General features: G+C 42.0%; 1 protein-coding gene across 3 annotated transcripts; it reads right to left on the bottom strand.

Annotated features, from left to right (window-relative positions):
• Positions 1 to 1329: 1329 nt before the first annotated feature.
• On the bottom strand, positions 1330 to 27787 carry DUSP14 (dual specificity phosphatase 14). 3 transcript variants are annotated; one of them, XM_058560438.1, is made up of 4 exons: positions 27682 to 27776; positions 26016 to 26111; positions 3820 to 3903; positions 1330 to 2658 (listed from the first exon to the last, which is right to left on the bottom strand). In XM_058560438.1, the coding sequence occupies exon 4, from the start codon at positions 2564 to 2566 to the stop codon at positions 1970 to 1972; it is 597 nt and encodes a 198-aa protein (XP_058416421.1). In that variant the 5' UTR covers positions 2567 to 2658; positions 3820 to 3903; positions 26016 to 26111; positions 27682 to 27776; the 3' UTR covers positions 1330 to 1969. The 3 variants fall into 3 exon arrangements, with proteins under 3 accessions (XP_058416421.1, XP_058416420.1, XP_058416422.1); XM_058560437.1 differs by lacking the exon at positions 26016 to 26111 and having other exon boundaries at positions 27682 to 27787; XM_058560439.1 differs by lacking the exons at positions 3820 to 3903; positions 26016 to 26111 and having other exon boundaries at positions 27682 to 27777.
• Between the last annotated feature and the right edge of the window lie 174 nt (positions 27788 to 27961).

Genomic DNA, 27961 nt, shown 5'->3' on the forward strand with positions numbered 1-27961 from the left:
CTGCTGGTGGCCCGGCTTCAGATCCCCGGCGCGCACAGATGCACCACTTCTCCAGCCATGCTGAGGCCGCGTCCCACATACAGCAACTAGAAGGATGTGCAACTATGACATACAACTATCTACTGGGGCTTTGGGGGGGGAAATAAATAAATAAACAAACTTATGAAAAAAAAAAAGTGATAGGCTTCCCAAGTGCTAAGAATGCTCTTAGTTACATCCCATTAGGGATGTTTGCCAGGATTTCTGCAGGAAATTTTCCTTAATTATCAAGAACATCTGTCACCAGGTGTTTTCTTACTAGAGTACAATGATTATTTTTGGGTTCTTTTCCAGAAACTCCCAGACTTAAAGTTTGCCTTCATACTAAAGAAGCCATAACCTCCATAGCCATAGGATTCTTTTGATTTTTGATCATGTGGTGCTATGGTATTTATGGGTTCCTCTGATTTCCCATACAAACTATTAACTTCATTTTAATATTCCTATTTAGACAATAATTAATGGTGAATGTTTATAAAATTGGACAAATGGTACGAAAAAAGACACAGTAGGATTTAGATGGAAACCACTGCCACAGACCAGGTAAAATCTGGACGATATAATTTATATAAATATTCAGTCACTGGCATTATATCTATGGCTTCTTGCCAAAATAAATAAAAAATCTAGAAAATTATTCCATGGCTAAGCAAGCTACAATCTACCCGGCAAATGAAGTAAAATAAAGCAGTGCTGTGACAAGTCGCTCCCTTACCTAAAAATAAGAGGCAACCTGGTAACTCCCAGTGGTTTCCCAGGAGGGTGGAATAGAGAAGAGCTAATTAAACTTCTACGAGTCCCTGATGAGTCGTTTTCATATTTATTAGGAGCAGTGAACTGGGTGACATTCCCAAGTGTCAACAAAGGAAGCCATTGTTATTTGCTTATCACTTGTATTATATTCCATCACTTGTATTCAGGTTTGGTTTAGGGCATTTTTCTGTGTGTTAACAGTCAAGGAAAGGCACACCTTTTGTTAAAAACCAGTTTCTTTGATGGAGGACTCACTGCTTTGGTGCACTCCACTTATTAAGAGACAACTGAAAACAGTACCTTTTAAAAATCAGAGTGTATACTCTGTGCTCTTTTCCACTGTTCCAGCATTGTGAATGATGTTAATATCTGCGCATCTGCAAGGATGTGAAACCCTGACATGATTCAGCTGGGGTGCCTATTTTAAGTAGTGTTCATAATTGTCACAGGAGCCATATATTTAACAGTTGTTGGAGAGCATCTTTCTTCCATCAACACACACACACACTTTGAAATTCTTATTAGTAAAAATTCTAATGTTAAGCAGATATATTTATTAAAAATAATGCTAATATAATCCTGGGGCACATTGATTCCAAGAGAGTGTTTGAAGCAGATTTCATTATAATTACTTAACAGCTAAATAATAAAGGTTTATTTTTTTTAACTTACAGAGTCACTAAATAGAGGGGAAAGGAAAGAGTGGGGCTAATCCAGTAGAGACTGAAGCTGGTGTCAGTCTTCCCTAAGCATTTATTTGGTCGGCAGCCTTGGGCAAACCTTGTCCCTACAGGGTTAATCAGGGCCCAGAGTGGTGTTTGCACTGAGCTCCTCCGGCACCGGCCATGATGCCAAAAGGCATGGCATTCAGAATAGAGCAGAACCAGTTTATTAAACTGTTCAAATTGTTAAAAATGATTAAAAGCCAGTTATCGATTTTCATAAACATTATTCCAAAATGTTAGTTTTAAAAATGTTACTAGCAATGTATGCATTCCCCTTATGTTCCTCCCCTCCCTCCCTATCTCTTAAAATAAACTTGAACACCTAGTGTAAAAAAACACTTCAGGGAGAACCAAAAGTCAACCGTTTGAAAAGAAAGGTGAAGAGGGGAGCAGATGGTGTGTAGCAGATGCTGGTACTGCTCAAGGGGCTGCTGATGCAGGCTTTGGTGGCATTAAATCCCCCAGTAAGGCATCAGGTGTCGGGACTCTTTCTCATAAACGTCTGGAACTATGCCATAAGGCGTCTGTACCATTTTAACTGTCGACTTCCCAAAGAGCTGGCGCTCGTAGTCTATCAGCTGCCTCCAGAAGCCTACGTTGGGCCTGATGACAGGCCTCCGGGCTTTCACCCAGTTGTACGCCTCCAGCAGGCACACATTGTGGTATTTCATCAGGTAAGCAATGCAGAGAGTGGCCGAGCGGCTCACCCCTGCAGCACAGTGCACCAAGGTGGCCCCATGCTTCCTGCTCACACTGTGGATCTTGTCGGCCACGGTGTCAAAGTATAGTCCAATGGGGGCATGTGGCATGTCAGCCAGAGGCACTTTAACATATTCAAATTGGGGCCAGTTGAAATTGGGGATCTCAATGGTAGCATTAACGATGCAGGTGATGCCACGAGCCTGAAGGAGGTGCCGGTTGGAGGCCACACTGCCTCTGCCCAGGTAGAGAGAGGAGGTGATTTGAGCAATGCCTCCTATGTCTCCCTCAGAAATCATCCGAGGGGCCATGAGAGTCCGTGGTAGTGTGCTGTGACCTCTGGAGCTCATGAAGACGCCGGCGATCACACTTGCATTGTTGGAAGCAAGACCAGAGTGTTTTGTTTTCCTCCACCAAGGAATCCGAAATTACAGTCACCTTCCTGCAAAATACAGGTACCTGTTAGTACTTTAAAATGCTACTGATTCATCACAGCCTTCTGCAGTGTTTGTGGAATGGGAAGGTGAAAGGATTAGAAATGGTTATTTTCTATAATAGAGTACATTCTTTCAAGGATGTAGACAAATCATTTCTATTGATTAACAGGAAAAGTAGCCTAAGAGACCAATATGTAAAATCAATGTAAAACTCAGCTCTCCAGTGGTTGTAAAAAAAAGTAAAATAAAAAATAAGTGGAAAATGGAAATAGTCATCCTATTTTAGGAAACGTTAAAGACAGAAACATGCTCAACTGGTTCCTGAACGACAATCTTGCAAGGTCTTGCTCTTACTGAAGGGAGTGGTGTTCCCTGGTAAATCAGAAATTCTGATCCCTCCTACAGCCATGTTCTTTCATCCACTTCTTGCCTACCTCCACAGCTATGATGGCTATATTTTCCTAAACTTAATTCTAGACAGAGAGATCTTAGAAAGGTATAAAAATGATATCGCATTAGGTAATATATTCAATGAACCGCCTTTATAAAGGACTAAAAAGATAGTGGAGAGTTACAGAAAAGCCAGGACATATGATCACCTTAGCCCTTTATTATTTAACAATAGCTACCTCCTATCATATTTGTGACATCTGAACACTTTGGAAATCCAACTAGCTTTGGGTAACTTGTGCTGTTGCATTTCCATGGAAATAATCCCACGCAATTTGAAAGCCGTGGTCTCAAAAATTCATTTGTCTAAGTTAATGAGCATTTTAGCTGACTTGACCCTGGGTGTGCTTAAATAATAACTTTACCTTCCTCAGCCAATTCTCAGCTCCAAGATGAAGCTGACTTCAGATGTGTGATAGAATTAAAATTAGCTTAGTTTAATATGGAAGATTTATACCGTGTCATTCATATAGGGTTTACTATAAAAGACATTCAATATTATATAATCTTTATATAGTACATTAGTAACAATAGAAAAGGAAATTATTGGTTTCCTGAGATTTTAGACATATCAATTCTTCTCACTGCCTTATAGTCTGTGCCCACTGGGAAGTCTGCTTAACCCCATCCACAGTACCGTGTGGATGCCCGAAGTAATTTCAGTCAGACGAGAACATCTCCAGTTCCACAGACAGAGTGGTGCTGGGGCTACTCACTTGTGAGGAGTTACTGTGGAGTGCTGGGTCTGGATCTGGAAAGTCCTAAGTAAGAGTGCTGATCACAGTGGATACAAATCAAATCTGCAGGAAGACAAGGAGGCAAGAATGTGGCCAATCAGGAAGTTCAACAGAATTCCTCCTGGGTTTTTACTACTAAACTGGGTTTGACTGGAAGAAATCTGGGAAGTGGAAGGCATGCTAAATATATCTAGATGTGCATTTAAAGAATGCACCAGTGGGGCAAGCCCAGTGGCGTAGTGGTTAAGTTCACACACTCCACTTCAGTGGCCTTGGGTTCGCAGTTTCGAATCCCGGGTATGGACCAATGCACTGCTCATCAAGCCATGCTGTGGTGGCATCCCACATACAAAATAGAGGAAGATGGGCACAGATGTTAGCTCAGGGCCAATCTTCCTCAGCAAAAAAAAAAAAAAAAAGTACCAGTAAGAAATACCAATCTAAGTCTTAGCTTTTTGTTAATGACATACAACCCACAGTGTGAGAAATAAAGCACTGTTTTGGCCATAACAGAGAGAAATTTTTGGAAGGAGGAGATTCAGAAGACTGCAACATATCCATGAAACTCAAGGCACTGCCTACTGGGCCTGCAAGCAAAACGAGCTAGTCTCTTCCATGTGCCTTCAGTCAACCAAGCAGGATGGGAGACTCTGTGCACTGTGCCAGACACCACAGTGGGTACAGCAGCTAAGCCACATGCAGGGAGACAGCTTCACGAAGAGCAGTACTGCAGATGTGGCTGCAGCCATGAATGCCAACTACAGGAGGTGCTGCTGTTGAGGACAGCAATTTGCAATTTCTCTCATTTTGTTTTCTCTTCCGTGTTGGCCCTCTTATTTTATTAACTTATGTAACAGTATGATAAGCACCATTGAGTATCATTAAAAATGTATTCCCCCCCCCAACCTATCCCTTTGCCTTTCCTAGGTAACCATCACACTTTAATTTTTTTACAGCTCTGTTGAGGCATAACTGACATACAAATTGATATACAACTTGATGAGTTTTGACATATGTATAAACTTGAGACACTATGACCTAAAAATAATAAACATCCATCCCCCACCAAAATTTCCTCATGCTCCTTTATAACTCATCCCTACCTCACCCTCCAGCCCCATTCATAAGCAACCACTGATCTGTTTTCTGTCACTATAGTTTGCATTTTCTTGACTTTTATATGGTGGAAGCATACAATATAGGGATTTTTTTTGTTTGGTCTGGCTTTCACTCAGCATAATTATTTTGACATTCATCCATGTTGCATATATTAAGAGTTTACTCCTTTTTATTGCTGACTGGTATTCCATTGTGTAGATATACCATGGTTTCTTATCTGTTCACCTACTGAAAATTGGGTTGGTCCTAGTTTTAAGCTATTACAAGTAAAGCTGATGTAAACATTCACGTACAGGTATTTGTGTGGACATATGCCTTCCTTTCTCTTGGTCAAATACCTAGGAGTGGAAGGGCTGGGTCATATGACGTGCATATTTAACATTTTAAAATAATTTTTTAAAAAGCTTTAAAAACAGTTATAGCTTGCAGCCTGAGGGGCAGGCTTCTAATTAAACACACATGTTGGGCCGGCCCCGTGGCTTAGCAGTTAAGTGCACGCATTCCACTGCTGGTGACCCAGGTTCGGATCCCGGGCACGCACCAACACACCGCTTCTCCGGCCATGCTGAGGTCGTGTCCCATGTACAGCAACTAGAAGGATGTGCAGCTATGACATACAACTATCTACTGGGGCTTTGGGGGGAAAAATAAATAAATAAAATTATTAAAAAAAAAAACACACACACATGTAAGGGCCCAAAGTAATCCTCTCCAGAGACCTCGGAGGGTGGGTGCTATCTTCATGCTCTCCCTCTGCCAAACTCCAGTATTTCCCAGAGACGAGCTTCTCTATGTGTCTGTGCCGTGGTTTTTGTGGCTGCCACCTAGGCAGCCTTGATCAGCTGGCCCTGGTGGCCAGCAAAGCTTGCGTTCCTGGGTGCCATGGGACTGTAACAAATGGAGAGACAGTTCTTGGGCAGCTACCACCGTCAGGGCACTGCACAGACAGCAGACTGAAACGTACCCCAGTCTTTCTGCCAAAGAGGCCTATTTGCTTGTCCTGGAGGTTCGGCCTGAGGGGCAGGCTTCTAGTTTGGCACATATCTAAGGGCATACTAAAGACAAGAGAGAAAGGGGCAGAAAATTTATTTGAACAAATAATGGCTGAAAACTTCCCTAACCTGGGGAAGGAAACAGATATCCAGATCCAGCAAGTCCAGAGAGTTCCAAAAAGGTGAACCCAGACAGACCTACACCAAGACAGATGATAATTAAATTGTTAAAAGGATAATGAGAGGGGGCCAGTCCCGTGGCATAGTGGTTAGGTTTGGTGCACCCTGCTTCAGTGGACTGGGTTCGTGGGTTCAGATCCTGCGCATGGACCACACCACTCGTCAGCCATGCTGTGGTGGCGACCCACATAGAAAATAGAGGAAGATTGGAACAGATGTTAGCTCAGGGCAAATCTTCCTCAGCAAAAAAAAAAAAAAAAAAAAAAAAAGGTTTAAAAAAAGATAATGAGACTCTTAAAGGCAGCAAGAGAAAAACAACTTGTTATATACAAGAGAACCCCCATAAGACTATCAGCAGATTTTTCAACAGAAACTTTGCAGGCCAGAAGAGAGTGGCACAGTATATTCAAGGTACTGAAAGAAAAAACTTCTAATCAAGAATACTCTACCCAGCAAAGTTGTCATTCAAATTTGAAGGAGAGAGAAACAGTTTCCCAGAAAAGCAGAAGCTACAGAGTTCATCACTACTAAAACCAGTCTTACAAGAAATGTTAAAGAGACTTTTTTAAGCTGAAAAGAAAGGGTGCTAATTTGTAAAATGAAAACATATGAAAGTATAAATCTCACTGGTAAAGATATAGTAAAATTTTGAATAATATAATGTAAAGGTGGTAGATTAATCATTTATAAAGTTAGTATGAAGGTTAAAAGACAAAAATAGTAAAAATAACTACAATAGTTAAGGGATACGCAATCTAAAAAGATGTAAAATGTGACATCAAAAACATAAAACATGCGAGGGAGAGTAAAAACGTAGAGCTTTAGAATACATTCAAATTTAAGTTATCAACTTAAAATATACTGTTATAAAGTTGTTATATGTAAGCCTCATGGTAACCACAAAGCAAAAACCTATGTTAGATACACAAAAGATAAAGAGAAAGGAATCTAAGCATACCACTAAAGACAGTCATCAAATCACAAAGTAAGAGAGCAAAAAGAAAGGAACAGAGGACCTACAAAAGAGCCAGAAAACAATTTTAAAAAAGGCAGTAAGTACATACCTATCGATAATTACTTTAAATGTAAATGGACAGAATTCTCCAATGAAAAGACACAGAGTGGCTGAATGGATAAAAAAATAAGACCCATCTATATGATGCCTACACAAGACTCACTTCAGATGTAAGAGGACACACAGACTGAAAGTGAAGGGATAGAAAAAGATATCTCACCCAAATGGAAACCAAAAAAATCTGGGATAGCTATACTTATATCAGACAAAATAGACTTTAAATCAAAGACTAAGAAGAGACAAAGAAGAAGCATTACATAATGTTAAAAGGGTCAATCCAATAAGAGGATATAACATTTGTAAATATTTATGCACCCAACATAGGAGCACCTAAATATATAAAGCAATATTAACAAACCTAAAGGGAGAAACAGACAATAATACAATAGTAGTAGGGGACTTTAATACCCAACTTTCATCAATGGATAGATCATCCAGACAGAAAAGCAATAAGGAAATATCAGCCTGAAATGACATGTTACACCAGATGAACTTAACAGATATATACAGAACAGTCTATCTATCTATATATTTTTTTTATTTATTTATTTTTTCCCCCAAAGCCCCAGTAGATAGTTGTATGTCATAGATGCACATCCTTCTAGTTGCTGTACGTGGGATGCGGCCCCAGCATGGCCGGAGAAGCGGTGCATAGGTGCGCGCCCGGGATCCGAACCCGGGCCGCCAGCAGCGGAGCGCGCACACTTAACCGCTAAGCCACGGGGCCAGCCCCAAGAACAGTCTATCTAAAAGCAACAGAATATACATTCTTCTTGAGTGCACATGGAACATTCTCCAGGATAGATCATATGCTAGGCTGCAAAACAAGTCCTAATAAATTTAAAAAGACTAAAATCATATCAAGCATCTTTTCTGACTACAGTGGTATGAAACTATAAATCGATTACAGAAAAAAACTGGAAAATTCAAATATGTGGAAAGTAAACAACATGCTACCGAACAACCAATGGGTCAAAGAAGAAATCAAGAGAGAAATCAGAGCCGGCCCTGATGACCTTGTGGTTAAAGTTTGGCGCGCTCCCCTTTGGTGGCCCAGGTTCAGTTCCTGGGTGCAGAACCACACCACTTGTCTGTCAGCAGCCATGCTGTGGTGGTGGATCACATAGAAGAACTAGAAGGACTTACAACTAGAATGTACAACTATGTACTGGGGCTTTGGGGAGGGAAAGAAAAAAAAAAAAGGAAGACTGGCAACAGATGTTAGCCCAGGGCGAACCTTTCCCAGCAAAAAAAAAATAAAGAGAAATCATGCATCTCAACAAGAAAAAAAAAACTAACAACCCAATTAAAAAATGGGCCAAAGGCCTAACAGACATTTCTCCAAAGAAGATATACAGATGGCCAACAGGCACATGAAAAGATGTTCAAAATCATTAACTATCAGGGAAATGCAAATCAAAACTACAATGAGATATCATCTCATGCCCGTCAGAATGGCTATAATTAACAAGACAGGAAACAACAAGTGTTGGAGAGGATGTGGAGAGAAGGGAACTCTCATACACTGCTGGTGGGAGTGCAAACTGGTGCAGCCACTATGGAAAACAGCATGGAGATTCCTCAAAAAATCAAGGATAGAACTACCATATGATCCAGCTATTCCACTGCTGGGTATTTATCCAAAGAATGTGAAAACACCAATGTGTAAAGACATGTGCACTCCTGTGTTCACTGTGGCGTTATTCACAATAGCCAAGACTTGGAAGCAACCTAAGTGCCCATCAAGGGACGAATGGGTAAAGAAGATGTGGTATATATACACAATGGAATACTACTCAGCCATAAGAAACGATGAAATCCAGCCATTTGTGACAATATGGATGGACATTGAGGGTATTATGCAAAGTGAAATAAGTCAGAGGGAGAAGGTCAAATACCATATGATCTCACTCATTAAGTAGTAGATAATAACAACCAAAAACAAACACATAGAGACAGAGATTGGATTGGTGTTTACCAGAGGGGAAGGGGGGAGGGAGGAGGTTGAAAGGGATAATTAGGCACATGTGTCTGGTGATGGACTGTAATTAGTATTTGGGTGGTGAACAGTGAACATGAGAACGTGATGTAATCCATGCAGAAATAGAAGTATAATGATGTACGCCTGAAATTTATACGTTATAAACCAACGTTACTGCAATAAACAAAAAATAAATTTAAAAAATTAAAAAATAAATAATTAGAAAAAGACAAATGGGGGCCGGCCCAGTGGCACAAGCAGTTAAGTGCACGCGCTCCACTGCGGCGGCCCAGGGTTCACCGGTTTGGATCCCGGGCGCACACCGATGCACTGCTTGGCAAGCCATGCTGTGGCAGTGTCCCATATAAAGTGGAGGAAGATGGGCATGGATGCCCTAACGCCCAGAGCCAGTCTTCCTCAGCAAAAAAAGAGGAGGATTGGCAGATGTTAGCACAGGGCTGATCTCCTCACAAAAAATAAATAAATAAATAAGACAAATGAAAATGGAAATACATCATACCAAAACTTATGTGTTGCAGCAAAAGCATTTGTAAGAGGGAAGTTCACAGCAATAAATGCCTACATCAAGAAACAAGAAAGGGCCAGCCCCGTGGCTTAGCGGTTAAGCGCGCTCACTCCGCTACTGGCGGCCTGGGTTCGGATCCCAGGCGCGCACCGACTCACCGCTTCTCCGGCCATGCTGAGGCCACATCCCACATACAGCAACTAGACAGATGCGCAACTATGACATACAACTATCTACTGGGACTTTGGGGAAAAAAAGGAGGAGGACTGGCAATAGATATTAGCTCAGAGCCGGTCTTCCTCAGCAAAAAGAGGAGGATTGGCATGGATGTTAGCTCAGGGCTGATCTTCCTCACAGAAAGAAAAAAAAAAAAAGACATTAAGAAACAAGAAAGATCTCAAATAACCTAACTTTGCACTTCAAGGAACTAGAAAAAGAATAACCAATGAAGCCCAAAGTTAATAGAAGGAAAAAATAACAAAGATCAGAGCAGAAATAAATGAAACAGAGACTAAAATGACAATAGAAAAGATCAATGAAACTAAGAGCTGGTTCTCTGAAAAGATAAAAAAATTGACAAACTTTTAGCTAGACTCATCAAGAAAAAAAGAGAGAGGACTCAAAATCAAAAATGAAAGAGGAGATGTTACAACTGATACCACAGAAATACAAAAGATCCTAAGAGACTCCTATGAACAATTATACGCCAACAAATTGGACAATCTATAAGAAATGTATAAATTCCTAGAAACATGCAACTTACCAAGACTGAATCATGAAGAAACAGAAAATCTGAACAGACCAATAACTAGTAAGGAGATTGAAATCAGTAATCAAAACCTTCCTAACACACAAAAATCCAGGACCAGATGGCTTCACTGGTGAATTCTACCAAACATTTAAAGAAGAATTAATACCAATCCTTCTCAAACTCTTCCAACACACAGAAGAGGAGGGAACACCTCAAAACTCATTTTATGAGGCCAACATTACGTTAACACCAAAACCAGACGAGGATGCCACAAGAAAAGAAAATTACAAGCGAATATCCCTTATGAACATAATGCAAAAATCCTCAACAAAACAGCAAACCAAATTCAACATTATAGTAAAAAGGATCATATACCATGATCAAGTGAGATTTATTCCAGGGATGCAAGGATGGTTCAACATCTACAAATCAATGTGATACACCACATAAGCAAAATGAAGGATAAAAATCATATGATCCTCTCAACAGATGCAGAAAAAGCATTTGACAAAATTCAACATCTACTTATGATAAAAACTCTCAACAAAGTGGGTGTAGAGGGAATGTACCTCAACATCATCATAATGACAAGGCCACAGCTAACATCATACCCAATGGTGAAAAGCTGAAAGCTTTTCCTCTAAGATCAGGGAAACGACAAGGATGCCCACTCTCACCACTTTCATTCAACATAGTATTGGAAGTCCTAGCCAGAGCATTTAGGCAAGAGAAAGAAAAGGTATCCAAATTGGAAAGGAAGAAGTAAAACTGTCACTATCTGCAGATGACATGATATTATATATAGAACACTCTAAAAACTCCACTAAAAAACTGTTAGAACTAAGAAAAAATAAATTCAGTAAAGTTGCAGGATACAAAATCAATATACAAAGATCTGGTGCATTTTTATACACTAATAATGAACTATCAGAAAGAGAAATTAGGAAAACAATCCCATTTACAACTGCATCAAAAAGAATAAAATACTTAGGAATGACTTTAACCAACAAGGTGAAAGATGTGCACACTGAGAAACTATGCAACAGTGATGAAAGAAATTGAAGAAGACACACATAAATGGAGACACATTCTGTGCTCATGGATTGGAAGATTTAATATTGTTAAAATGTTCATACTACCCAAAGCAATTTACAGATTCAACGCAATCTCTAACAAAATTCGAATGGCATTTTCACATAAAAATACAACAAACAATCCTAAAATTTGTATGGAACTACAAATGACCCCGAATAGCCAAAGCAATCTTCAGAAAGAAGAACAAAGCTGGAGGCATCACACTCCCTAATTTCAAACTATATTACAAAGCTATAGTAATCAAAATAGTGTGGTACTAGCATAAAAACAGACACAGATCAGTGGAACAGAATAGAGAGCCCAGAAATAATCCCACGCACATATGGTCAATTAATTTACAACAAAGAAGCCAAGTATATACACTGGGGAAAAGGCAGTGGCTTCCATAAATGGTGCTGGGAAAACTGGACAGACGTATGCAAAAGAATGAAACCAGACTGCTATTCTTACACCATACACAAAAATTAACTCGAAATGGATTAAAGACTTGAATGACATTAAGACCTAAAACCATGAAACTCCTAGAAGAAAACATGGGAGGTAAGGTCCTTGACACTGGTCTTGGTGATGATTTTTTGGATTTGACACCAAAAGCAAAGTCAACAAAAGTAAAAATAAGTAGGACTACATCAAACTCAAAGGCTTCTGCACAACAAAGGAAACCATCAACAAAATGAAAGGCAACCTACCAAATGGAAGAAAATATTTGCAAATTATGTATCTAATAAGGGGTTAATATCCAAAATACATAAAGAACTCATACAACTCAATAGCAAAAAAATCCAATTAAAAAAGTGGCAGAGGCTCTGAATAGACATTTTCCCAAAGAAAACATATAAATGGCCAACAGGTACATGAAAAGGTGCTCAACATCACCAATCATCAGGGAAACGCAAATCAAAACCACAATGAGATATTGCCTCACACCTGTTAGAATGGCTGTTATCAAAAAGACAAGAAATAAGAAGTATTGATGAGGATGTAGAGAAAAGGGAACCCTTATGCACTGTTGGTAGGGATGTAAACTGGTGCAGCCACTACGGAAAACAGTATGGAGGTCCCTCCAAAAATTAAAAACAGAACTACCATATGATCCAGCAATTCCATTTCTGGGTAGTTATCCAAAGAAAAAACATTAACTTGAAAAAATATATGCACCCCCATGTTCACTGCAGCATTATTTACAAAGCAAAGACATGGAAATAACCTAACTGTCCATCAGTGGATGAATGGATAAAGAAAATGTAGTATACGTATGTATATATACACTGGAATATTATTCAGCCATATAAAAGAAGGAAATCTTGCCATTTGCGACACTATGGATGGATCTTGAGGGCATTATGCTAAGTGAAATAAGTCAGACAGAGAAAGACAAATTCCATATGATCTCACTTATGTGGAATCTAAGACAAGGAAAAAAACATATTCATAGATACAGAGAATAGGTTGGTGGTTGCCAGAGGCAGGGAGTGGGGAGTAGGTGAAATGGGTGAAGAGGATTAAAAGGTACAAATTTCCAGTTACAAAATAAATAAGTCATGGGGATGTAATGTACAGCATGGTGACTATAGTTAACAATAATGCATTGCATATTTGAAAGTTGCTAAGAGTAAATCTTAGAAGTTCTCATAACAAGAAAAAAAAATTTTATAACTATGTTTGTTGACAGATGTTAACTAGACTTAAGGTGGGGATCATTTTGCAATATATACAAATTTCGAGTCATTATGCTGTACACCTGAAACTGATATAATGTTATATGTCAATTATACCTAAATAAATAATAAGTTATAACTGTATAACGCAGTGGTTCTCAAACTTGAGTGTGCATCAGAATCACCTGGACGGCTTGTTAAAACACAGATTGCTGAGCCCCACTCCCGGAGTTTCTGATTCAGTGGGTCTGGAGTGGGGCTCAAGCACTGGCGTCTCCCACGTGATGAGGATGCTGACGGTCAGAGGACACACTTTGAGAACCACTGCAGAGGTGGATGCTGTGGTGCACCACCCAGATCCCCCTCTTGGAGACTGAGGCACTCAGAGTGCTGGTGCTGATAGATCGCAAGTCCCTCCCCAGAAACTGCCCTTGTCCAAAGGGAGCTGCCTCACCCAAGGTTACACCCCTCTTTGGGGGCCCACAGCTGGTGACTGATGATACAGGGGTACACGGAGATGTATATACATGAAATCGCACCATGAGGAGGAACAAGGAAGTAGTCGCATAAGGAAATGAGTGTGGATGTGAGTGTTAGCTGGAAATGGAAATGGACAGAACTTTTGTGTGAGAACATCCTGTCCTGCAGCAGAACACAGTCTCGTGCCACTTCCAAGTCTTTCCCTGGCAGAATCCTAATAGTTTAAAAAGCAAAGTCACCGTGGTAATAAACACAGAAAATCAGGCTTTCAAATTGCTGGTACTAATTTCCTCCTCAATGTGGAAAATCTGGAAGATGCTAATCAAATTTCCAACCAGGTTATCTAGTTACTGTCTAGTTAAGAGGGACTCAGTCTTGTGGTGTCCCAAATAATCATTCTGTTTGGGAAGCCACCTGCCCTCCTGAGGCAGGGGTGCCCAGGCTCACTGGCCTTTTCAGCAGAAAGGTCTTCATCAAGGGCCAAGGGTAAGTAACGGGTGGGCCAGAAGTCTAGCTTATTCTGTCAACTCTCAATCACTGGGCAATGATAGGGTACTTCGTTCTGCAGGGAAAAGAAAACAGATTGTGAATCCTCAGGGCAGAATCTAAGTGAGACAGACATGATGCTCCCTCCCTGCTGCTGCTAGTCAGTCTTGTGCCAACAAACCTGCTTAAATGCCAAAGCAGGGTCCAAGATTTAGAAAAACAACTTCTGCCAGAGCACTCAGAAGGCACAGATATATAGATGCTCTACTGACAAACACTCCTGACCCCTTTTACAGATCAGAAAATACAAGGTTCAGAAGGGATGAGATGATTTCAACTTGGAGAAGACAAATAATAGAACTAAGAAAAGATCCAAGGTGTCCAGGCTCCTAGCACAAGCCCACATATTGCTCCACTGTGAGCCTGGGGTGGGCGGCTGTGTTCTCATGACCTGCCTTACAGCACTCCGACACCACCAGCCAGCGCCTTCAATGCATGAAAGGGGTCTTGGATCTGCCTAAGAGGAACATATTTAAATGCTGCTTACAGAAAAGACTGAGTGCAGATAGGCTGACCTGCTCCACTTTCTCCTACTGCCCGAAGAGGGAAATATTGCTACACACTGGCACACCACTCAGGACACAGAAAGCCCTCCTGATAGCAGAGGGACCTCAGCAAGGAGAAGTCCCAGAGTAGGCACAATGAGAAGCCCTAGTTTTCTTCAGTTCTAAGAACAGCTTATTCTGTTCATAAAGAATAAAAGAAAACATGGGTATTACATCACAAGTGTGTCAAAATCAACTTAGTAATGTGTCCTGGAAGACAGAAAAGACATCTATTAGGAGAGTAAGAGATTGACCCATATTTAAAGGATCAAAGATTGCAAGGTGCTCTCTGAGTGAACACGCCACTCCCACTGCAGCACACTGGTCTCTGGGCGAGGGTGACCAGAGGGTACAAGGAATGTCCACGTCGCTGTCCATGGTGTTCAACTCAGCCCTCCCAAGTTGCTCTGGCAGCTGCATTTACTTCTTAGAGGGAAAAATGCTTTCCTGGCCAGGGGAAGAGGGTGGGATGGAGTGAAAGACAGAGAGGTATTTTTTTTCTTTACAAGTTATAAGAAACGTCAGACATGATGCTGTTCTCTTTGAATAATAAACATCAAAGCAATAAGTGCTAAACAGAATCCAGAATTAGTGTCTGCCCAGTGGGTCTGTGATCTCAGTAATGCATAAGCTGCTAACAACTGACTGCTCCCTGCACTGGAGAGCTCCTGGGATATGGGCACCAGCCTCACGTTAGCACTGTGTCCCCACCTGGATCAGACCCGGAATCGCTGCTTGGAGTCACAGTCTATTCAGAGCATCCAACCCAGTGCCAAGGAGGCTACTCTTCTTTTTTTTTAAATCATGACAACCACTAAAATCAGCAGTTAAAGAACTGAAATTCTATCTACTGCTTTTTCTCCTCATGTTGAATAAGCAGAAAATGGCCACAATGATGCTAGGATGACTGTGTAAAATGATCTGACTAAAATGTTTTTAGCTTAAGGAATTTCAGAGGATCATAGTATATACTGGAGGCCCACACTTATTTTTTTATACCTGAAAAGCCTATGTAATCACATTTTCTCCTTCCATTAATGGAGGTAAATGTTTATCTATTCTTTAAAAAAAAACCTTAAAGTCACCCTTTTTTAAAACAGAAGTATTGGGGCCGGCCCGCTGGCGCAAGCTGTTGAGTGCGTGTGCTCCGCTTCAGCGGCCCGGGGTTCGCAGGTTCAGGTCCCAGGCGCACACTGACACACCGCTTGTTAAGCCATGCTGTGGGGGCGTCCCATATAAACTAGAGGAAGATGGGCACGGATGTTAGCTCAGGGCCACTCTTCCTCAAGAAAAAAGGGGAGGATTGGCATCAGATGTTAGCTCAGGGCTAGTCCTCCTCAAAAAAAAAACACAAGTATTTTAGCTTACATTGCCATAAATAAATAAATACTATTTTTCTCATTAATATTCATTATTAAATTAGAAATGCGTTCCATTGGGAAAAAAGTTAAAGTACTCGCTCTTACAAATAAAAATCACAGTGTGGCAATCTTTCATTAGGGGAAAAAAAACTTTGCTAGAACTTTAAGAATAAAATTCAAACAAATGTTATGTTATATTCATATTAAAGTAAAATGAAATGAAAGATAGTCACAAATTGTTCTCAGTCATCTGGAGAGCTTTAGTAATTTGGCTAAAACACCTCAACATCTTACATTTGGAGGAGGGGTTGTTTGTGTTTTTCCCACCCTATGAATTAACTGATAGGATGGTGTCCTGGGAGGACGATAAATACACACAATACACATAAAGCTAAAGACTGAGAGAGTCACCATTCTGATTTGGCCACAGATATTGCCCCAGTGTGGCACATAGCTACAGAGCAAATGCCTGTGTAGTCGTGACCTGGCTGACCATCTCGATGTCCTTATGTGGACCACCAGTCCATTAACTGAGCCTACCCAGGGCCGATCATATTAGGACACTAGCCAGTTGCTGGATGGAGAAAACACTACAGCCCAAAGAAAGACATGGGCAATCCACTTGATGAGAGCAGGAACCAAAGCATGCCAAATAGTGACATGGAGGCACAGACTTGAAGAAGTTTAATTCTCTATGATAAAGTCATCGATTCCCATGTTGGAAACAGAATGAGTAGAGTAGGGAGAAGAGACTAGCAATAACTTGCTATAAAAGGTGAAGGTACAGGGCCGGCCCCGTGGCTTAGTGGTTAAGTGTGCGCACTGCGCTACTGGTGGCCCGGGGTTCAGATCCCGGGCGCACACCGACGCACCGCTTCTCCGGCCACGCTGAGGCCACGTCCCACATACAGCAACTAGAAGGATGTGCAACTATGACATACAACTATCTACTGGGGCTTTGGGGGAAAAAAGGAGGAGGATTGGCAATAGATGTTAGCTCAGAGCCGGTCTTCTTCAGCAAAAAGAAGAGGATTAGCACTGATGTTAGCTCAGGGCTGATCTTCCTCACAAAAAAAAAAAAAAGAAAGAAAGAAAAGAAAAGGTGAAGGTACGTATTTATTTGGGTACCATGGAGTAATCTGTTCACATGTGGAACTGAAATTTTGAATTTGGTCCTCACCCACCTGGGTGTTTAAATTACTTGTCACTCATTCACACCACAGTATTTACTGAGTTCATGCCATATTTTCAACACTATTCTGCGTGTTGCTGGGGACTGTGGCAGAATGTATTTGCCAAAAATGGCCACAACACTATCTCCCAACCTACAAGAATTTACAATGTGACCAACTCAACCAAAAGAGTACAGTAGAAATGATGTTTCCAAGGCTAGGTTATAAACACGTCACACACTTCTACCTTATTCTCTTGGGACTTGCTCTTGGAATCCAGCTGCCATGCTGTGAAGAGACCCAAAGAAGCCCAACAGAGTTACCATGTGGAGAGGTCACAGGTGGGTGTTCCAGCCAGCAGCCCAGCTGAGGTTCCAGCTGATAGCCAGGATCAACCACTAAATATGTGAGTAAAGACACCTGAAATGATTCTAGCTTCCAGCCATCAAGTCACCCCCAGGCTTTAAATCTCCCACCCGGGGTCCAGACATTGTGGAGCAAAGACCACTATGTGAGGTCCAAATTCGTGACCTACCGCAATCTGTGAGTGCAATAAAAATGGTTGTTTTTACACCACCAAGTTTTGGAACGGTGTGCTATGCAGCAATAGTTACTGAGAACAGGGATATAAAGGTAACATAAGACATAACCCTGTGCTAGGATTTTATCATCTTAAAGAGATGACATAAGATACACATAGAAAACAGCTGAACAACAATAAGAAATAGACTTGGGCTGGCCCTGTGGTCTAGTGGTTAAGTTCAGCACACTCTGCTTTGGCGGCCCGGCGTTCGGTTCCCGGGCACGGAGCTACACCACTCGTTGGTGGCCATGCTGTGGTGGCAACCCATATACAACATACAGGAAGACTGGCACAGATGTTAGCTCAGGGCGAATCTTCCTCAAGCAAAAAAGAGGAAGATTGGCAACAGATGTTAGCTCAGGGCGACTCTTCCTTAGCAAAAAAAAAAAAAAAAAACAATAAGAGATAGACTAACAGTAAGTGAATCAAATGTTAGTGCAAACAGTAGGTGCTGTAGCAATGCAGAGAAGGCACAGGGTCAAAGCAAAGTAAAATAGTCAACAGTGCTGAAAAAACTAAGTTGTTTGTTTCTTGGAGAGGTGTCTTACAGATTATACTATCATGCTTTTTCTCTAATCCATTTAAAACATGCTGCCATTCTTGTCTTTCAAGAGCCTCCTCATTTTTAGATTCTGAATGGAGAACACGAGGCCCTTTCATTTTTTTTGTGTGTGTGTGAGGAAGATCAGCCCTGAGCTAACATCCATGCCAATCCTCCTCCTTTTTTTCCCTTTTTCTCCCCAAAGCCCCAGTTAGATAGTTGTATGTCATAGTTGCACATCCTTCTAGTTGCTGTATGTGGGACGCAGCATCAGCATGGCCAGAGAAGCAGTGCGTCGGTGCGCGCCCGGGATCCGAACCTGGGCCGCCAGTAGCGGAGCACGAGCACTTAACCACTAAGCCACGGGGCCAGCCGCACAAGGCCCTTTTTACAGCTCCTCACTACTCAAAAAGCGTGATCCAAGGCCCAGCAGTGTCAACCTGGAGCTCAACAGAAATGCAGAATCTCAGGCCCCATCCCAGACCTACGGAATCAGAGTCCACAGTTTAACAAGAGCCCGGTGGTCTGTACAGACATTAAAGTGTGAGGAGCACCGCTCTCATTAATCTGCCTCAGTCTGTCCCACTGGACTCGAAGCAAACTCGAGCGCCTGTTTTGTTTAAGCCACACGAGCATGCTCAGCCTCTCACGGATCAGTATCATTCTGCTGTCATGGTTCCCAGATGAGGAATCAGAGGTAAATGGAGGTTAAGAGGCTTTCTCAGACTCTACATAGAAAATTAGTAACCCCACTGGGACCAGAACCCCCTTCCACGAGTGTCCTGTTGATCAGTCATACAATCTGACCACAACTGATCAACTGATCTAAAGACTACCAAAATGTACATTTCACTGGGGAAGAAAATAAAAACTGCAAAGAGAAAACATTAAGGAAAATAAGGCTGGTCTCGTGCTTTATCCATAATCCAGATATTAATCTTTAAAAATCCTAAACTGCTAAGTGATATGAGATGGTCTTTGGGTGTGAAAAATCTGATAAACCTGAACCAAGAAAATGCTTGCAAAATTCCAGTCACATTTAAACTTGTTTGGTGATAACTGGAAACCAATTTGTACCACAGCCTATAATACTTTAAAATCTTCAAGGAGTAAGTAGTAAAAACTAAATATGAATCATAGATTCTTGGTTAAGCGGTGCACTTTGATTTATATAGGTCAGAACATCTAGACAGAGAGTACTTAAAAAAAAAAATCACGTCAGCAATTAAACCCAAGGTAGGTGTAAGTTTGCCTCAAAATTGCTGAAATCACTATTGCCCTCTGAGAAGTAGAACCATGAAATCTCAGAAGATGTTAAGTCTTTTCATAAATAAGACTTCACTCCTTAAAAGTTCATTATTACTTTACTGAAGACAAAAAAGAATTTATAAATTAGAATACAGTTCAGAGGATCAAGAGGTCAATAGTGAATAGCTGATTACCCTCTGATCATCTCACCTTTTGATGTCTTATAAGATGTGTCAAAATCCTTAAAACACGAGCAGTGAGCCTCAACTTTCTCCCTACAAGAATTTCTTTATCATACCCCAGCCCAATTCCATGTTTTGGTGATTTTATACTAAATTAACTTCATTTATAAAATATTGACAAATTAACTTCACATTTTTCCTTATAAGTCAAAGGCATCTATAATTATTCACCATGGTTTCTGAGCAGAATAAGATAACCAGGTAAGTCTCTTGCATTAGCTGGATGGAGGGAACCTGATGAAGCTACATACCCTTTCCATGCTGAGGGACAGCAGAGCTACCACATTTTGAGGGCAACTGGATGTGTCCGAGCCCTCCCTGTAGCAAAGGAGGAATCAAGATCTTAGCTAAACAGGAGTCAAAAGGCAGAGGATCCTGAAGTTATTCCCCTGGCTTTAACTCTCCTGAAAAAACGGTCTTATAAAATAAGGTAATATACATAGTTCTTTTTAGGTTATGTAACTAATTATTATTCACATGCTATAAGAGAATGCAATGGCCTGTGAACCTCACTCTATGCTTGTTCAAATCAGGGGTCACAAACTGTGGCCGTCAGGCCATGTCTAGCCCACCACCTGTTTTTGTATAGCCCATGAGCTAAGAATGGTTTATACATTTTCAAAGGGTTAAAAAAGAAGTCAAAAGAATAGTATTTCACCGCACATAAAAATTGTATGAAATGAAAATTTCAGCCTTCATGAATGAAGTTTTGTTGGAACACAGCCACACTCACTTGATGCATATTAACTATAGCTGCTTTCATGCTACCTGGCAAGTTACTTTAAGCAGCTGCAACAGACACCATACTGCCCACACGCCTAAAATATCCACTACCTGGCCCTTTACAGAAGAAGTTTGCCAACCTCTGGTTGAAATTATAAGCTATAAAGCCATCATGGTATGGTAAAGGAGTATTTTCCAAAGTGTAGTCCTAAGGACCCCGGCATGAGAATCACCTGAGCTGCTGGTTAGCATGCAGACTCCTAGGCCCCACCTCAGACCTAATTAATCAGAATTTCTGGTGGTAAAGGCCTGGGAATTTATATTTCTAGCAAGTGCTCCTGTAGAAGGAATTTAAAATAATATTATTAAGACTAAGCTATTGTGGAAAAGATAAATATTATCTACTGTCATTTCTAGGAGGATAAATGGAACAAGAAACTCCATAAATGTAGATTTACTTTTAAAAATTACTTTCAAATAAAATAATACAGTAGTTATTTGGATTTAAGATACAATCCAGTATGAAACAAGTTTCATTTCATTTACATTTTGGGTCATCTTTAGCTTAAAGTTTATACCAAGTAACTGAAGCTCTATAAAACTCTGACGCCTTCTCCAATTTTTAAGAAACGTCATGTGAAATGATGTACAACTTTAAGTCTAAAAGAGTTCTGTCCCCTAAACATAGCACATATGTGACAGTGCAACTTAAAGGCTATTTGAGATTTCTATGTCCTTTTGACATTCATCAAAAATGCACTGTTTAATTGAAAATAAAGAGATATTTAAATAAATACAGTGGGTTGGAAGGAAACCTATCAAATTCATGGAGGTGGTTGTCTCAGTGGGAAAGAAGGGAAGGGGCCCAAGGAAGCCTCACTTTATAATGCTTTACTATTATTATTTTTTTTTAATAAAAGAAAAGAGAGATAAAGTATGACCAATTTTGAGTGGTGAGTAATGGTGTTGGTTATTTTGTTCTTGGTAATTTTCTATGTGACTGCAATTTCTAAAAATAAAAATTATTTGTAATAGAAGAAAATTAACTTCAACAAATGGCTGTCAATCCAAGCTCCTCCAGGCTTTGGCCTGCAGCTGGTAGTGCTCTTCACATGGGAGCCAGACTAACAGTCAACCTGGTGAGAGAAGCTGGCAAGGATACCAGCACGGCACAACAGCTAAATTAGCAAAATTCTTCATTATAAATCTTGATTTCAAATTTGTATGTAACTTGTGTGTTGACGGTACTCTCCTGGATTTTATTTTTTCCAGTGCTTCCTCAAAACTTCAAGCAAGCTCACCTCCTGGTCTCTCTCTTTCAGGAGAGAAAGGCTGGTGCTTCGCATGCCCTCTCTGCTACATAAATGTTTACCAGTCAACAGAGGCAACATGCCCTCGCTAAAGAGTTTTCTCATGTGTATCCACAAACTCAAAGACCTAAGGAATAAAAAAAACCTGCCTCGGCCATTGAGGCTGAAATTATTTTGGGCGAAAGGCAGAAGCCAGGCAGGTGCATGTGAATTTCAAAAGGGCCTTTTTGTTCACTGAGACTTCAAGATGGCAGAGGGAAAAGCTGACCAAACTAGAGGAGAGATCACTCTGTCGGTGTAAGAGCAAGAATGGGAAGTGGCAAGGTGAGCTGGGAGAGCCACGGGCCACACATGACAGGGCATGGCTGTGACCTCCATACCCAGGCTCCCCTCTTCCTTGCAACAGGTGGAACATGGAGCTCCTCTGTAAATTACTGCCCGCCACAGGGATATCAAGAACACAAACAGGACTTCTACCCCCACCATTCAGAGGAAGAGGTTCTGACACTACCTTTTATCCTCTCCCTGTGGATAAAAACTTCTAATTTATACCTAAGTAGTTTTAAAAATTAGGATTATTTTAGAGAATCTGAAAAAAAATCTTTGATGTATAAGCAAAAAATTCATGAATTTTGTAAAGACTGAAAACAGAGCAACTTATCCATTTTCCAAGATGCTTTATAGAAGAAATAAAAAAGAACTACAAATCTCTCATTCTTTGGGCTATACTGTTCTTCCATCACCCCCCCAGCTAATAAAAAGGATCTCCCTGAGGACATTTTCTAAACCTACAGAATTGTAGAACATTCTGCTCTAAGGACAGACACAAGCTGTTGGCAGATAATACTAGGCATACAGTAGATACTCAATAAATACCTGAATTTAATAATTTAATAACTGTCCTGATGTGACTTCCCCATCTCTCCCTATCCTCTCTCTCTCTCTCTCTCTTTTTTTCTCTCTCTCTCTCACACACACGCACTCCCCTAGCTTTAAACCCAGCTAGCAACATCAAACACAGGCAATTCAAGTTAATCTGGCAACTGTCTACTCAGGAAGCAGGAATTCTCTATACCAAACCCAGTTCTAAACTACCTCTACTGCCACATACCAAGGAAGATTTGGAGAAAAGCACTTTTTAAAGACTGTAAAAGAGTCATTTATTCCTGTAGCAAAGAATCTGCAGTCCCTTTGGAATTGCCAGAGAAGAACGAGCCCCAGTCTGTGCTCAGTGCCTCCTAGGGGATCTGCACATGCACACAAGCATGTGAGTAGCTGTCCTCAGAGGGCATTTTAACAAGGACTGGCCTGGGTTCCAGCACACGTCACACACTGAAGCCAGCACTGCGGGCCTGCACATTCAGGGCTGGGCACAAGGCAAGCATTCACCAGCACAACACAAGTCACCAAATCACGGTATCTGGTGGCCCAGGAGGTAGGATTCACCCAAAACCTTTAAAAGACTTCTAGGTACTAGACACTTTTATTTTTAATACTTCATTTTGCATATTTAAATTTCCCTATAACTACACATCTGTTTAGGAAAAAAAAAAGACGATGGAAGGATTCCGCTGGGTATTTGTCAACCAAATAGAATGGAAGAACCATCTCAGGCCTTTGAGCAGTATGTTAGTGCAAACCATACAATTAAACATATGTATATATAAATACACTGGTACATGAAGGACCAAGGATCAGACCACCTAGGTGACATTTACTCATTCATTCAAGAAATATCCAAGCATATTGTGGTTAAACAGCAAATATGATGGATTATAAATTCAAGGCTGACACCACTGAAGGAACGTAAATTGGTACAACCACCTTGGAAAATAGGCATCAGCTAGTAAAGCTCAAGACACGCACACCTATGACCCAACGCACACCTATGACCCAGCGCACACCTATGACCCAGCACTGTTCATAACTACCCAGATCAGAAACAACCCACATGTCCATCAACAGTGGATGACACACAAATAACCTGTGGTAGTCATACAAAAATGAACTAATTACCATCAAAGGTAACAACACGGATGAATCTTTAAAACAAATAATGCCGCAAGAATTTAACCAAAAAATTACATATATGTGTGTATATATACATATATATGATGTCGACCCCTCAAAAAAGAATTTAAAAGAATACCTACTTTGATTCATTTGCATAAAGGTGAAAAACAGGCAAAATGCAACTATGTTGTTTAGAAATTTATATTTATGGGATAAAAACCATAGAAAAGAAAGGAAGTGATTTTCACAAAAATGAGGCTGGTTACTAGCTAGGTGACCTCGGGTGAGAGGAGAGGTTGTCATTGGGAAAGAGCCGGAGGCGGGGGTTTCTTGACCCACCAGATGGTTACAGTTGTGTCTCCTTTAAAATAATTCATTAAGTTATCCACTTGCGTTGTATATCCTTTTCTGTGTGGTATAATTCACAATAAAAAAGGTTAAATAAATACAATGTTGATTTGCAGGAATTCAGAACCATTACAGTTCTGGCCAATCTGGGGAAAGAACACTTCCTCTCTGAATGTCATGAAGCCTTGTAGCTTCATGAGGTCAGCAACCTTATCTGCCTTCTACCCCAGTATTCAGCACAGTACCTTTAGCATGGCAAAAGTCCTCAATAAAAGTGTAACAAAAAACCCATCAAGTCTTGATGTGAATTTTGTTTTAACTCACCCATCTCCTGAAATTACTGATTTGAACTGTCCCCACATTAACAGTTCCCTTTCTTTGTCTTCATCAAAGTGAAGCTTTCATAAATAACTAAAGCTACCACCTTCAATGTTCGCTCTGTAAGTTTATACCCAGGCACTGTTGCTTTAGCAACTCTTCCTGCCTTCCACTCCCTTTTATGCCTCCTTATAAGCAAAGAAAAGATGAATACACTAGTAGTCCTAGATTATTCTTTTTTAACGGGAAAGTTTTCATTTGCAACCGGGAGTAACGCCTAGGATCTTAACGATTTAACTGCTTTGAAGATGTTTAAGAAGGGGTCATTTGCCCATTGTCCTGAGAAATACTACCTTGCTATCAGGCTTAATAAAACTTGACAACCAGCTGTACTTAAAATGCCTGCTGGGGCCGGCCCGGTGGCGCAAGCGGTTAAGTGCGCGCGCTCCGCTGCGGCGGCCCGGGGTTCGCTGGTTCGGATCCCGGGCGCGCACCGACGCACTGCTTGGTAAGCCATGCTGTGGCGGCGTCCCATATAAAGTGGAGGAAGATGGGCACCGATGTTAGCCCAGGGCCGTCTTCCTCAGCAAAAAAAAAAAAGAGGAGGATTGGCAGATGTTAGCTCAGGGCTGATCTCCTCACCAAAAAAAAAAAAAAAAAAAAAAAAAATGCCTGCTACCTGTTCTAGACAGAAATCAAATCTCTATGAACAGGACCAGTTTAATTTTATAATTCATTTCAATTAAAAAATCACTGTGCAAAGAGACATTTATAAAAATGCTTAGAGGGCCAGCCCCGTGGCTTGGCGGTTAAGTGCGCGCGCTTCGCTGCTGGCGGCCCAGGTTCGGATCCTGGGCACACAGGGAGGCACCGCTTCTCCAGCCATGCTGAGGCCGCATCCCACATACAGCAACTAGAAGGATGTGCAGTTATGACATACAACTATCTACTGGGGCTTTGGGGGAAAAAAATAAATAAATCAAAAAAATTTTTTAAAAAAATGCTTAGAAGAGTCTAAAAGGATACACACAGATAAAGATATACACAGCAGTTACTTTTGGGAAAGATACTCAAAAGAAGGCTTTAACCTTATGTGTAAAGTTTTAATTTTTTTACACAGAGAATGATTAATGTATTTCTTGTGATATTGGGAAAAAGCATCTTTAATCCACCTTGCCTTAAAATAAAATCCCAATTGAAGAGGAACGCACCAAACACAGATCCTTCCCTAAAGACCATCTTTTAAAAATGCTAAAGTTTTTGTGTTAAAGTTTTAAAGGATTTCCTGAACTTATACAGCTGGTCAGATTTTTATGAGATGAATATACATTTATGCCATTCCATTAAAGAATATTACAGAAATCATACCTGCATTCAACCAATATGAAAGATTTCAGATGAGAACTCAGCATAGACACGTTCCACACTGACGTTAAAAAGACTTGGAATGAAGGAAATCGTCTCCTGTTTTATGGGGGAAAGCCAAAAATATCAAGCAACTACCTCTCCTCCCCCAAGCGTCAGAAGATGAGTCAGAGCTGGAGGCAGGAATAGGGCCCATGTGTCAAGCCGCCTGTGCAGGGCTCCTTCCTACCTCCACCCTGCAACCCTTGCCCCCACCCTCACCCAGGTCAGGGTCCCTGCCCCAGCCTGTCCCCTGACATGAATTCTCAGGTGTTTCTGGCAAAGAAGAGGTGGTTATTCATTCTGGGGGTGCCTTATTCGCCGCGTTCCTAAAGGGAACCAGAGAAGGGGGGCCTGTATGAGTCCACAACAAGTAACAATCACCAAACGCAGCTGGAGCTTCCAGACACACACACACAACTTTGCAAAGAATACAGCACCTTTGTTCCCCTCATTTTTAAGAGCAGGAAACACGCAGAGAGAAGCTGTAACTTTGTGACAGAGCTGAGTTCCAAGCACCAAGCTGCTGAGAGCTGGCCCCAGCCTCTGACTTTTAACTGATCTGTACAACCTCAGGGAGGGTGTTCCAACATTCTATGATAATTCTCACTGGCCTTATAGACTAAAATTCCAGGAAACTCTGGGTTAAATCTCTTGGTTCATACTCCTTTAAGGTTAGTAAAGAACCAGGATTGGCTCTTTGCCTCCATTTTTACACCTGTAAAACGGGACGGTAACGCTCTGTCCCTACCTCTCGTATAAAACTACAATGAACAGCTAGTTACACGCTAAATGCCTTGAGGTCCTGCTGGATGAAAAGTACAAGATAGTTTAAAAAAAAATCTCTACACAGCAGAACTGCATTTCTAAGTCCCTCCTCCTTCCCTTGCCTCTGGGATGCCCAGTTACCATAACGCTGGCTGGTACCATTGGCAACATCCACCTAAATAAAATATAGTTATACAATCCACTGAAGTCTGCACAGGACGCAAGTCCTCTCGTACACAACTCAACTTCGCTTTGGAGCGAGGGTACTCAGGAGAAACAAAAAGACATGTTAGCACTGTGCACACCAATCTACCACGGCAGAGAAATACTCAAGTTGAATATCTGGCATTGCTGAAAGTCAAGTTGCTTTCATCAATATACCAGAAACCTTTGGAAGATGCAAAAGCCGCCGTCGGCTCCTGCGGCTCAGGGCGGGTGGATGCTGACCGCGGGGTGAGGAGGTAGAGAGGCCGCGGCGGGGCCGCAGAGCAGAGGGGTCAGGAAGGAGGAGGAGCGGAGGGGACAGACGAGGATGCTCGCGAAGGAGCAGGAGGGCCGGCAGCCGGGGCCGGGGTGTCGGCCGCAGAGGGAGAGCAGTAGGAGAGTGCGCGCCGAGAGCCAGCGAGGCGGGGGCCCGGCGGTGAGAAGGGGGCGCTGCGGGGGGCCCCCGGCCTCTCTTCTCCCCGTCGCCCAGCGATGCGAGAACCGCCGGGAGCAGGTGGGGGCGCCGGCACAAAGTTTCCAGAGACGAGGGTGGCCCGAGGCCCCGGCCGCCCGGTCCCGCCAGATCCCCGGGGCCGCATCGGCGCCAAGTCCCACCCGCCCAACCCCAGCCCCCTGCCCGGGTCCGCGGGCCCCGTACCGGTTCGGTCCGGCTCGCGGCTGGCGCTCCGTCCTCCTGCGCGGCTCCCGGCTTCTGCAGGCTGGACGCTGCGCGCACCCCTCCTTCTCTCCTCCGCCCGCGCCCGGGGCGGGCCGCGCGCACGCTCCCTGCGCCCCGCCGCCCTCTCCCGAGGCGGGGCGCCCGGGCCGGGGGAGGGGCCTCGGCGGGGAGAGGCGCGCCGCGGGGGGGCAGCCGGCTGGGGACGCGCGGAGCGGCGGGCGGCGCGCCTGCGCACTGCGCCCTCCGCCGCCGAGCCCCG

The sequence above is a fragment of the Diceros bicornis genome, chromosome 18, assembly GCF_020826845.1.
Source record: "Diceros bicornis minor isolate mBicDic1 chromosome 18, mDicBic1.mat.cur, whole genome shotgun sequence".
In the NCBI taxonomy this organism is placed as follows: Eukaryota; Metazoa; Chordata; class Mammalia; order Perissodactyla; family Rhinocerotidae; genus Diceros; species Diceros bicornis.

What these genes read in the sequence shown, in the direction of transcription:
- DUSP14 (XM_058560437.1), bottom strand. Translation starts at nt 2,566, where the DNA reads ATGAGCTCCAGAGGTCACAGCACACTACCACGGACTCTCATGGCCCCT.